We start from the raw sequence: 13,043 nt of genomic DNA on the forward strand, positions 1-13,043 counted from the left end.
GTGGAGGAACAGAGGAATCTTGGGGTCCACGTATATAGATCCCGCAAAGTTGCCACCCAGGTTGATAGGGTTGTTAAGAAGGCGTGTCATGTGTTGGCTTTCATTAACAGGGAGATTGAATTTAAGAGCCACGAGGTTTTGCTGCAGCTTTATAAAACCCTGGTTAGACCACACTTGGAATATTGTGTCCAGTTCTGGTCGCCTCATTATAGGAAGGATGTGGATGCTTTGGAGAGGGTGGAGAGGAAATGTACCAGGATGCTGCCTGGACTGGAGGGCATGTCTTATGAAGAAAGGTTAAGGGAGCTAGGGCTTTTCTCACTGGAGCGAAGGAAGAGAGGTGACTTGATAGAGGTGTACAAGGTGGATAGACCTTTCCCCAGGGCGGAAATGGCTGTCACGAGGGAACATAATTTTAAGGTGACTGGAGGAAGGGAGATGTCAGAGGTAGGTTCTTTGCACAGAGAGTGGTGGGTGCGTGGAATGCACTGCCTGCAGAAGTGGTGGAGTCAGTGTCGTTCGGGACATTTAATTGACTTTTGGGTAAGGCACATGGACAACAGTAAATTGAAGGGGTGCAGGTTAGGTTGATCTTCGATTAGGATAAATGGTCAGCACAACATCGTGGGCCGAAGGGCCTGTACTGTGCTGTACTGTTTTATAAGATAGTGCGGTGGGCTTTTGGGGTGAAGGTACCCTTGGAGCAGTACTATCCTGCTTGGTGAAGCCGAAAAGCTGTCATGCTTGTGAGTTGATGCTCGAGTGCATACTTGAATTCAGGATAATAGAATCTCAGGAGACAAAGACCAAAACCCTGTGTAGTAGGCAGTCACTGAGGCCTTTGGAATGGGAGACACCTTTGGAATCCCTCATGAGAAGCAGAGGCCAAGATAATATTGGGGGGAGTGAATGTGGACGACAGCATGCCTACCCCCCAATGAAACAACGTTGGCATGGAGGCAGATTAAGAAGAGTTGAGTGGGACTTCCACCCCCTGGCAGCACGACAAAGGTGTCAGCCAGGATCATAACGTGCCTCAGTTGAGGTCAGATAGAAAGGACCCTCTTGTTGTCGCAGTAGAGTTGGTTTCAGACAGTAGTTGATTTCAGTAGTAGTAGTTGGTTTCAGACAGCTTATATTTAATGTCCTTATTATTATAAATTTCTTTATCCAATTAAGGGGCAATTTAGCATGCACATCTTTGGATTGTGGGAGTGAGACCCATGCAGACACAGGGAGAATGTGCAAACTCCACACGGACAGTGACCCGGGGCCAGGATCGAACCAGTGTCCTCAGCGCCATAGGCAGCAGTACTAACCGCTACACCACCATGCCACCCTTAATGTCCTTAACTAACAGCGTTATCATGAAATATTTCTTCACCATGTCCAATCTATAATAAAGTTGTTAATATGCTCTACATAGTAAGAGTTTAAGTTCCTTAGAGATAATACCATTTCTGGTGGATTTCCCATTAAACATTTCCCACACACCTGGAAGCCATTCCAACTAACCAGACATATGGCATAGCAAGTGGTTCCATATCTGCAACTGTTGTGGGTGTTAAAACGAAAGAAGTGCAATTGAAGAAGGCAGTAGCTAGCAAGCTGAAAAGCCAGCAGCTGAAGTTAGCACAGAAGTGCCATGGTACAAAAGGAGCTTTGAAAGGAAAGTTCCATAGAATTTTAAAATATGCTCCTCCCAGGTACCTTTCACGAATTACATCTATGTCATACATCAAAGCGCAACCAAAATTGAATGTGCCTCAGCCTGTATAGGCACTTGAGTTCTTGACTGACTTGAATTTAAAAAAAATTACACATCAAATACCTTCCGAACATTTTTGTAGACGTTTGAGACATTGGATAAATGAAAGTTGGCATTGAATCTGCACCTCAACAGTATTGTACAACAAAAGTGCAAGTTCAATAGAAATTTTGGAAACTGGTTTTCTACAGTTAAACAGAAATCCCATCATAAATTTACTCTGCCAAAAAACCTCTTATAAAACTAAAATTGACAATGATGCATCAAAACTCAACGAGAAGAGCAGACATTCAAATTGTGTCATTCCATAGCAACATTTTTGAGACCAACATTTAATATTCCATTGGCTAAGTGGTATATAGCATAGACAGTGTACATGGTATGTATAGTGGCAACATGGAATCAGATCCCACGCTAAAATAATGACATTCAATTACTATATTGTAATTGATCCACTGGCACTTAAAGGAACCATATTTCACCACTAACAACATTAAGTATTTCAGGGTTTCATCCAAGTATTTCATACCTGAATACTTGCTGTGTATTTTTCCAGCATATTTTTCATCTCCCGGAAGCTCTGCTGCTCCTTTACCACTTTTTCTTCCAAATGACCTTTCTGTTCTTGATATTTTTGTGCTGCTGCTAAATCCTTCTGCAATTTAGCCTCCATCTTGTCCATCTATTTTTTTGAGCATAAATTTCAGTTTAAGCAATTTAAATACATAAAAAACAGCACAATATTTATTTGAAGGACAGAAGTTTAACTCGCTTTCCTCCACAAACCTACAATGATTCTGCTTGCAAAGATTATTGGCTTTGCAAGACTATGGCAGCTCAAGGGAACTACCACAATTAAGAGCTCTGAAATACAATCTTGGATCTCTTAAGATGATCGCTACTGAGCTTGGTAGATTCGCCTTCCCAGAAATCATTATAATTTAGACTTGGTGGATCACACTTGTCTGTTGTAGAATTCTACTTAATCTGGAACACAGGTGTAGTGACTGTAGCAGTATACAAAGGATTGTTCTGCATCAAAATGAGAGTGCAGATCCACAAACTGCAAAGACATTTTTAAAAATGTATTCTTTGCCAAGAAGGGTTGTGCAACAAAGTGGTCCTTCAGCCACAATAGGAACTTTAATAATCCACTCTACTGGGCAGCACGGTGGCAGTGGTTAGCATTGCTGCTTACGGCGCGGAGGACCCAGGTTCGAATCCCGACCCTGGGTCACTGTCCGTGTGGAGTTTTCACAGCCTCCCAGTGTCTGCGTGGGTTTCACCCCCACAACCCAAAAGATGTGTAGGATATCCACGCTAAATTGCCCCTTAATTGGAAAAAAAATTGGGTACTCTAAATTAATTTTTAAAAAAATAATCCACTCTACTTTCCATCTTTATTTGGGTTTTCATTAAAGGCAAGTCATGAAGCACATAGAAACCAGACAGCTTTTATTTTGTCAAGCATTCACAGGATTTATTTCCTGTATTAGTGAGATATGACCAGTGATGTGCTCAGTATTGGAATTTTCATTACCCACATGAATAAATTATTGGTGGACAGGGATCAACATTTGCTCTTGCCACCAGTTTAACTGTAGAAGGGACATGGGGAAGGTATAGGTAACTTACAGGAGTGGAAAATTAGTTGAATGCAAAAATATAACTTCAACCGTAAATTTTACAATACAACAGAAAGCAGATATACAAGTAGAGAGAGACAGATCTTTCAGAGCAAGATTGTAGGTTGAAACATCCGATTCACAATTCTCAGAATTTGAACCATCTATCATATGAAGGCAAAATGATATGAATGGACTAAGTGCCTTTAATTGGTTACTATGAAGAATCCAGAGGTTTGCTAAATGGCTTTTAAACTACAGATAGGCCTTCATAGAGCAAGCAAAGCACAGCAATTTCCAGGTGAACTTGCAGCAATGTGGCTACTGGTGAGGGAAAATAGGGTGTCCAACCGCAGGCTTATTCACGCATTATCGTACAGTAGGTGGAAAAATTACTTGTATAAAACTAGATTTTTAAATCAAAAAGTATGAAGTTTTGCATACTTGTGTGAATTTTTCCATTAAGTTTTGTTACACTGAACTTCAAAACGAACAAAAAAACAGAAAGGGACTGTAACAGAGAAAATGGGTAAGTGGATTTGGTAAGCACCACAAGTGCTGAGTAATGGGCTACATAGCTGCTAGTTATCACCAGGAACAATTGAGCTCTTTTCTTCTGCTGACATCCAATCTGGAATATTGGACAATTGTGCACAGTGCATTGAAGATTTTTTGGGCATCGACTTACCTCTTCTGGAGTAGTTTCAACAACTAATGAAGATCCCATTCTACCCTTCATAACTCTTCCTCCACCACCAGTCATGGTACCTAAAGCAATATGGAGTTATAAGCAAACGGATCTGCGGTGAAATTAAATATAATATTCTTCAAGTTAACAAGCTCTTTGTTTTCACCATTCAGGCAATAGCTATTTGTTAGTGCAATTATAGCTAAGCTAGTTTTTTTCCCCCAGTTTAAAAAAAAATGTTTTTATTGGCATTTTCCAATTTTAAGTTTGACATATAAAGCAGCTAATATTTACAGCGTACAATGTTTCTTTTGTACAATTTTACACATACCCCTTTTAGCGACCCTCCCCCTTTCCTTGCACTCTCTCCCCCTTCCCCCCACTGTTGATAGTCGGGCTCCCTCCTGGCCCCATCATTCATCTGGGTGTCGTACTGTTATACATCTTTCCTTCATTATGTGATTGCTGCTCTTATCCTTATATGGGTTCGCTGAGGGCTCCTTGCCCCCTCCCCTCACTCTTTTTCTATGTCTCTCCGACACGCCCCTGGGTTCCTTCCTTGTACACCCCCTTGTTCCTCTCTGTTCTGTGTGCTCTAGTCTGCTGTCATCAGTCCCCCTTTTCTCCCTAATCACTATTGACTTCGAACAGGTCTTGGAACAGGCTGATGAATAATCCCCACGTTTTGTGGAGGCTCTCGTTCGACCCTCCGATGGTGTACTTGATCTCCTCCAGGTGGAGAAATTCCGACAGGTCTGCCAGCCAGTCTGCAGCTGTGGGTGGTGCTGCTGATCGCCAGTCGAGCAGAATTCTCTGGTGTGCGATTAAGGAAGCAAAAGCCAAGGCATCGGCCCACTTCCCCATATGTAGTTCCAGCTGGTCCGAAACCCCAAAGACTGGGCACTGCTCCACCCTCACCCCTACAACCTTGGACATTGCCTTGTAGAAGGCTGTCCAGAACCCAACATGTTTGGGGCAGGCCCAGAACACGTGAGAGTGGTTGGCCGGGCCTCCCTGGCACCAGTTACATTTGTCCTCTACTTCTGGGAAAAACCTGTTCATTCAGGTTCTGGTTAGGCTCTGTTCACCACTTTAAACTACATGAGGCTTAGCCATGCGCAGGAGGTGGAGTTGGCCCTACTTAGCGCTTTGCTCCAGAGTCCCCACCCTATTTCCGTCCCGGGTTCGTCTTCCCATTTCTGTCTTGCCCCGTCTAATGGTGTCCTCCATGGCCCCCATCTGGGGTAACCTCAAATTCCTGCCAGCCATGCTAGACACCACCTTTACGAAGTGGAGGCAGGGCGGGGGGATGGTAGTGTACAGGGACTTTTACACGGGGAACAGACTCGCACCAAAGACGAACTAACGGAGGAACTGGAGCTACCGAAAGGACAGGAGCTCCGGTACCTACAAATCAAACACTTTCTACGCAAGGAGACGACGAGGTACCCATGGGCCCCCAGAGACACTTTACTGGAGGAACTACTGGGCATGGACGGTAGGGAGAAGGGGAACTGTGGGGACATTTACAGACGACTTCAAGACAGAAATGGGAAGACAAACCCGGAACTACCTCCTCCTGGGCAGGATGTGTATTTTGCCGGGAAATGGGAGCGCTGCCGTGCTGAGGGCTTGGAGGGTCGTTCCCTTGCAGAAGGACTCCTCCAGCTTCACCCATTCCATATTCGGTTATCATATCCACCCCCTTACCCTCTTGGCTGTGGCTGCCCAATGATAGTATTGCAGGTCCGGGAGGGCCAAGCTGCCCATGTTTCTTCTCCTTTGCAGTGTAGCCTTGGGGTTCCCCCCGCCATACAAACAGCATGATCATTTTGTCTAGCCCTTGGAAAAAGGCCTTGGGGATGAAGATCGGTATGGATCTGAACAGGAAGAGGAACCTTGGCAGCACTTTCATCTTGGATCGTCTGCACCCCCACCAGGGAAAGCAGGAGTGCATCCCATCTCTGTCGGTCCTTTTTAACTTCCTCCGCCAGGCTGGTATAGCTAAGATAGTTTAATAAATTTGCTACCGTCAATTGTGGTTGCAAGGAAATCTACAGACCGGAAGAGACATAACCCAGTACCTGACAGAGGTAAGCCATGGAGATGAATACACACATTCATCTCCATTCACACTGACTTTGACACACATTTTGCATCAGGTAGCCTGGACGATGACTTGAGAGTATTCAGGATAGTTTATTGGAACAATTTATACTGAAACCAATCAGCGAGCTTGCTATTTTAGAACTGTGTAACGAGAAGACTAATTAAGGATCTCACAGCAAAAGATCCTCTAGGCAAGAGCGGTCATAACATGAGAGAATTTCATATTCGGTTTGAGGGAGAGACATTTGGGTCTGAAACTACTATCTTAGACTTAATTAAAGACCATCACAAGGGTATGAAGATAGAGTTGGCGAAGTGGACTGGGAAAATAGGTTAAAACACCAGGGAAGCAGTTACAGACATTCAAGGAGATATTTCATAATTTTCAACAAAGATATATCCCATTGAGAAAGAAAGGCTCTACAAGGGGGATGTGCCATCTGTGGCTAACTAAGAACATTAAGGACGGCATCTAATTGAAAGATAAGGCAAACAATGCTGTTGTCAATTAATGGAAGACTGGAAGATTGAAAAAATTTAGAAACCAACAAAAGGTGCTAAAAAATAAAAGGGAAAAGTTGGAATTTGAAAGAAAACAATATAGAAACACTAAAAACTTCGTCAAGCATATTGAAAGCAAAAGAACAGCTAAAGTTGACATTAGTTCCTTCAGAGTATGAGACTGGGGAATATTTAATAGGAAACAAGGAAATGGCAAAGACTTTCACAGTAGGAGGCACAAAAACACCCTAAGAATAGTAGAAAATCAAAAAGGAGGCATTGAAAAACAAATCACGAGAGAAAAAGCAGTAAAAAAAACCTAATGGAACTAAAGGCTGACAAGACCCCAGGTTCTGATACGGTCATAAGAACGTTTGCAGTAGGTTGGTTGTAATCTTCCAAAATTCCCAACATCTGTCATTTGTAAATGCTGGAATAGATCATTAGGAGATAAAAGTAGAACATTTTGGAAATAATATAATCAGGCAGATTCACAAGGAGAGTTTAACACATTTATTAGAGCTTTTTGAGGATGCAACAAGCAGGGTGGATAAAGGGGAATCAGTAGATGTACTGTATTTTAATTTCCAAAAAGATATTTAATAAGGTGCCACATAAAAGATTATTACACAAGAGCTCATTGGCATTGGGGATAACATATTAGCATGGATAAAAGATTAGATAACAGGAAACGGAGATGGGATAAATGGATCATTTTCAGGATGGCAAACTGTAATTAATGAGGTGCTACAGGGATCAGTGCTGGTGCTTCAACTATTTGACTTGGATGAAGGAATGGAGGGTATTGTATCCAGATTTGCTGACAATACTGAGATAGGTAGAGAAGCAAGTTGTGAAGAGAATAGTCTGTGAAGGACTACAGATAGGTTGAGTGAGCACAAACTTGGCAGATGGAGTTAATGTGAGGTGGTCTACATTGGCAGGAAAAATAGAAAAGCAGAACATTTAAATGAAAAGAGATTGCAGAATGCTGCAGTACAGAGGGATCTATGTGCTCTTGTACTACAGTCACGTTAGCATACAGAAACAGCAAGTAATGAGGAAGGCAAGAGAGATGAAGTACAAAAGTATGGAAGTCTCATTCCAATTGTACAGGGGATTGATGAGACTGCACCTAGAGTACTATGTGTAGTTTTGGTCTTCTTACTTGAGGGATATACTTGCATTGGATTCAATTGGAATCAATCAGCAGGTTGATTCCAGAGATGAAAGGCTGTCTTATGAGGACAGGCTGAGCAGATTGGGCCTATATTCATTGGGGTTTAGAGGAGAGGTGATCTTGCTGAGTTGGTTTGACAGGTTGAGAGACTGTTTCCCTGCATGGAAGTATCTACAACTAATAGCAGTTCAGAATATGGGGCCTCCCATTTAAGACAGAGATGAGGAGGACTTTCTTCCCTTGGGAGGTAGTTAGTCCTTGGAATTCTCTACCTCGGAGCAACAGAGGCTGGGTCATTGAATATTTTCAATTATAGACAGATTTTTGATCTACAAGGGAATCAAGAGCTATGGGCAACAGGCAGGAATATTGAGTTGGTCACAATCAGATCATCCACGATTTTATTGAATGACAATAAAGATTCAAGATGACAATTGGCCTATTTCTGCTCCTATTTCTGAGGATCTAATTTGATGGCAAGAAGTGCTTTTCACGTGTGGATGGATGAACTTGCATGGTTGAATATTAATAAATATTTTTAAAAAAGCAACATATCCCAAGCACAACTTTTTATTGCACCACTGAGCAATTAAACCTACCATGGACAAGCATCAAATAATTAAAATTACCTGGAAGAATTAGTAAATTGGAATAAATAAATGAGCTATTTGAAGGAGATAAAATGAAATTCCTCAAAATATTTTCCCAAATGGCCTTGTTCGTTGTCTTTCTTTACTGTAACTTTAATAAACACTTTCTAAAAACAAATTAATATCTAATTCATAACTAATTAAGCTTATCCAGAGTTGCCTTTTGAATTTGAAATCTTCATGTTATTATCAGGTTTGTCTGTCTCAGAAGCTTGGGAATGCATTTTAGTAGTTTGCAAGATACTGGCATTTCTGATCCCAATAGGTTAATACACGCGCAATCATTGACCTCATAGGCAGCATTTTTCATTAATGCATTCTCCTGCCTTTTTAAACCAATAGGCAAAATAAAAAACAGCATTTATATCTTCAACTGAAGTAAGACGTGAATAAACATTGTAGTCCTATGCTAAACAGTGACAGACATTTCTACATGGTTAAAACACTCAAATGGCCAACACCCAAGTGGTTCCAACGTTGCCATGAATACCCATGCAGTCAGTCACACCTCGCATACAAAATTTAGATCTTGAAGATGGGCTAACTATATCCAATGCCTTCCAAATAAGAAATCAGCTCCCAGTGATGTTATCAGTTTCCTTAATTATGCCACAAAGTTGCAAGAAACTACCATACTAGAGACTGGAAGTGCCAAATCTGGTGCCTTCTCAGTTTATAACCAAAAATCCAGGAGTGACTAAGTAGCCAAGTGCCTCAAATAACTATTTCAGTTTATGTGGCACTCAGAAAAGATCCCAAGAGTTCAAAGATGCTTTCACTGTCCACCTCTCAAGGGACATACGTCTGTGACGATCACCAGGGAATCTCTTTGTCTTTATTTGTTGAAAGATCCTTACAGAGTGATGCTTAAGCTGCATCATTTAACACATTACTGAAATAAATCTTACCAGTCAATGCTGGTTGGAAAGGGAAGAAGCATAATTGACAAAATCTGTGCAGAAAACGTGGAGCCGTAATATAGTTAGTTCTTTGTTAATGCCTTTCTTGGGTCAAGAACCAGTAGAAAAGATTTCAGCAAAAAATTACCTCTAAATATGGGTGTCGAGACCAATTAATTGAAACGGTCAAGTAATTCCATGATGTAATGATGGTTGGGACACTTCCATCTTATTCCCCATTTCAAATGGGGGTCAAGCAAGAATGCATTCATTTCTCAGGCATTCAAGTGATCACCTAAAACAGGCATTTTAAATATGTACATGCTAATGATTGGCCCAATGCCTGCTTTGGTGCCCCTCAAAGAAACTGGAATGCCCGGAGTGAAGCAGGCCACCTTCGTAAGGACAATTATTTTATTTTTAAACTATTGATGTGCAACCTGGAGAAGCAGAAGCGCTTCTTGGCTCCACAACATTCCAGAGATCTGTTGCTGACCTACGACTTGTACGGATCTTCATAAAATATGAGATTACGGATGGAGGCCTGACATGCACCAAATGTTCCCCCAAATAATGTCAACGTGCCTCCTGATTGAGGCCATGCTCAGTGCAGTGTCTATTTTAAAATGGGGCTAAGAGAATCTCCAACCTCTTTTTCTGTGTAAGTCCTTTAGCGACATTCCTCACCTCTGGAGCTAGGCTACTTGCTCTGTTTAGCTGAGCATTTGTATACAGTAGCTTTTTCCTGGGCTAAGAACATATGTGCATCTTATGAGGATACGGGAAACCTGTGTTCACCCTTTCCATAATAATCCAGCCCAGGTATGCTATTGTCTGCATTGCCAATACATGGTATATAAATTTAAATATTAACAATCCAGCTCTGTGGAAGATTTATCTTGCAGCAAAATAAAAGTGTTATATGCCAAGGTGCAGCTAGGTTAGTTAAAGCTATGCTTTCTCGAATAGGTCATGAAATCTGAACTGCATAAACTAAACAGTCTGGGGTTAATTACTTATGTCGACTAGGAACTATGCAAATTATCTGAGTCGACTAGGAACTATGCAAATTATCTGAGTTTGTAAATTTCTCACCAATAGCAATTGTCTTATTGTCGTTTTAAGTACTTTTATCACTTGAAATGCAGCAGACAGCTAACCAGATGTTCTTGGATAACATTGAAATTTCAAAAAAAATCATTACCATTATACTGAAGACCATTTAGACTTTTGAATAGACATTTCAGATAACGTATCAAGGACAATCTCCAATCCTTGCTTAAATTAATAGGCCGGACAAAAGGACAATTGAAATGGTTAAGTTTCAAGGTGTGGATCAGAAATGTAGACCTAATTCATTAGTTTGTACAACCTTTGATTGAATTACAGAACAAATTACACTACATTTTGCAAATCCAACATTTTCCATACCTGACTGCTCTATTATCTGCCCTTGCATTGTTACCACTCGCCAGCGCTTGTCCTTCTGGAATGCCACACGAGTTGCCTGTTCTAGATCCTTAGCAACAAGTGTGTCACGAAGTGCAAAGTAAAATGCAGGACGTATAGCCTCATTCTTTATTCTGACCATATCAAATAGGCGGGGAACCTTTTCTGGAGTTTGGATCTTGCCAATGCCTTTCTCCCAAACTTTCATCTGAAGATCAATTTATGAAAAAAAATGATGCTACAACAATCACAAAGTTAAATTGTTAAAATAAGCAATATAAATTCAGGATTGTAATTCAGGCTTGACTCAGTTACCTTATCTAAGCAAATAAAAGTTGCTACTCCAATATTTTGTTTCTTCAGGAATTTAACACACTCTTGAGCAGCATCAATTGTGTCTACAACAATGTTATCCAGGGCACCACAACTGGAGGAGATGGCAACATCATACTTTTCATCAATAGCACCCAAGTCACCCTAAAAGAATACAAGCATTCAACATTAAAAAAAAAAGAAAATCGCAAACAAGTCAATCCCAAAAGACAAAGTAAAGAAAAAGATTTGTTACTTCTGTAAGCACATCTCCTTACCAGTCTTCCATAAATTCCAGGAATTTTACCAGTGTTCTTTTGTTGCATTACTGCCTCCAAAACTCTACCGCGACTATGATTTACTGTTAGGGAGCTCTTTGCTTCTTCAACCTTTTGTCGCAGTTCATAAACACTATTCCGGGTCAGAGCTTCAGATTGGATTATTTTTTCAAGTTCCTTTTCATCCTAGAAAGGATACAAAGTAATTCACACTTATTTGTTAAAATTTTAATTCAGCAAAGTACTATTCTAAAAGTTCAGCAGTTAAATAGCTGATAGACCAAATGAAATTCCTCTCACCGCGCCAAACATTTGTAACTTTTAACTTCAAGTGCTGTGGAGAAAAATTCTAGGATAGAACGAATCAAAAGAAAATTTAATTTAATTCTATCATACTATTAAACTGAAATTACCGACAGATAAAACAAGTGGTCAAATGTAGGAATAAAATTAGTCATAATTTTACAAAATACCATTAAAAATGACAAACAAATCCTTTTCACTGAACTTGTTTTGGTTATTACAGATTTTAAGACACAGGAACAGGGATATTTGGATAAACCTCGAGAGGGTTAACTGAATATTTACAGGTGGACTACATTATAATTTAGACTTCACCCAACAAAAAGCATAAGTGCTAAAAATAGTACTCTGATCATCTCGGCCCACAAAATTAAAACAAACCAGTAACTAAGTGTAAACAGGAATAAGTTGTCAGCATTGAGTTAAATTGCAACGAGGGGCCCCATATGGCGCAGTTTGGAAATTTGTTCCTCCTGTGGTGTAAATAAAACAAGTAAATAAATTCCCCCTATACAGTGTCCCCTAATACACAACTGCAATCATTTAAAAATCATATGCTGGGTGTTTTCATTAACAAGATTGTGTACTGATTCGATGCAAACTTCAGTCCATGCCAGTAATCAATACTTAGTACAAAGTTTTTAATATTGGTTTAAAAAAATGACATGCAATCATAATGCACACAAACTCACTTATCTCACCTTTTGTAGTTCTTGTTCACTCTGTGGTATTTTGTTTTCCAGTTCTTTAATTGTTGCTTTTCTTTCTTTAAGTGTACTAATATTAGTAGAGAGGGCTTCTTTAGCCTGATTGAGTTGGCTCAAAGCAGTTTTGTGGCGACTGAGGTAGATATCTAGTTCTGACTGAGCAACGTCCATCTTTGATCTAGTCTCATTTACAGCTTTACTCAACTCCATGAGCTCCTTCTCTTTCACCTATGAGGAAAAAACATCACAAAGAAAACATTAATATTAATATATGGGTCATGTCAGTTATACAAGTTAACTTTTGAAATTTGTTCCCAGTTTAATTTCAACATAGATTTGAAAGATACCTTTGTTTGGCTGAATATTATTTTGCTTATGCATATTCTGTCTTGTCTTTCAATGGGGTCCTATATGTATTTCCCGTACCGGCGGAGGTTATTCGCGAAGGCCTGTCTTCTCAACCTTGCCCCTCGCCTGAGGTGTGGTGATACTCAGGTTTAAGCACCACCAGTCAGCTCTCCCTCTCAGAAGGGGAAAGCAGCCTATTGTCATCCGGGACTACGACTTTACCGTT

General features: G+C 40.5%; 1 protein-coding gene across 3 annotated transcripts in view; it reads right to left on the bottom strand.

Moving 5' to 3' along the window:
• Nucleotides 1–13,043, bottom strand: part of smc4 (structural maintenance of chromosomes 4) — an 89,609-nt gene that overhangs the window by 35,732 nt on the left and 40,834 nt on the right. For all 3 annotated transcript variants that reach the window (XM_072474467.1, XM_072474466.1, XM_072474468.1), the window contains exons 11-16: nucleotides 12,464–12,697; nucleotides 11,460–11,645; nucleotides 11,185–11,346; nucleotides 10,852–11,077; nucleotides 4,082–4,161; nucleotides 2,298–2,450 (exon numbers count right to left, since the gene is read on the bottom strand). In XM_072474467.1, coding sequence (XP_072330568.1) covers nucleotides 2,298–2,450; nucleotides 4,082–4,161; nucleotides 10,852–11,077; nucleotides 11,185–11,346; nucleotides 11,460–11,645; nucleotides 12,464–12,697 — 1,041 coding nt within the window. The remainder of the gene's footprint in view (nucleotides 1–2,297; nucleotides 2,451–4,081; nucleotides 4,162–10,851; nucleotides 11,078–11,184; nucleotides 11,347–11,459; nucleotides 11,646–12,463; nucleotides 12,698–13,043) is intronic.

This window comes from Scyliorhinus torazame, chromosome 14 (assembly GCF_047496885.1).
Source record: "Scyliorhinus torazame isolate Kashiwa2021f chromosome 14, sScyTor2.1, whole genome shotgun sequence".
Classification (NCBI taxonomy): Eukaryota; Metazoa; Chordata; class Chondrichthyes; order Carcharhiniformes; family Scyliorhinidae; genus Scyliorhinus; species Scyliorhinus torazame.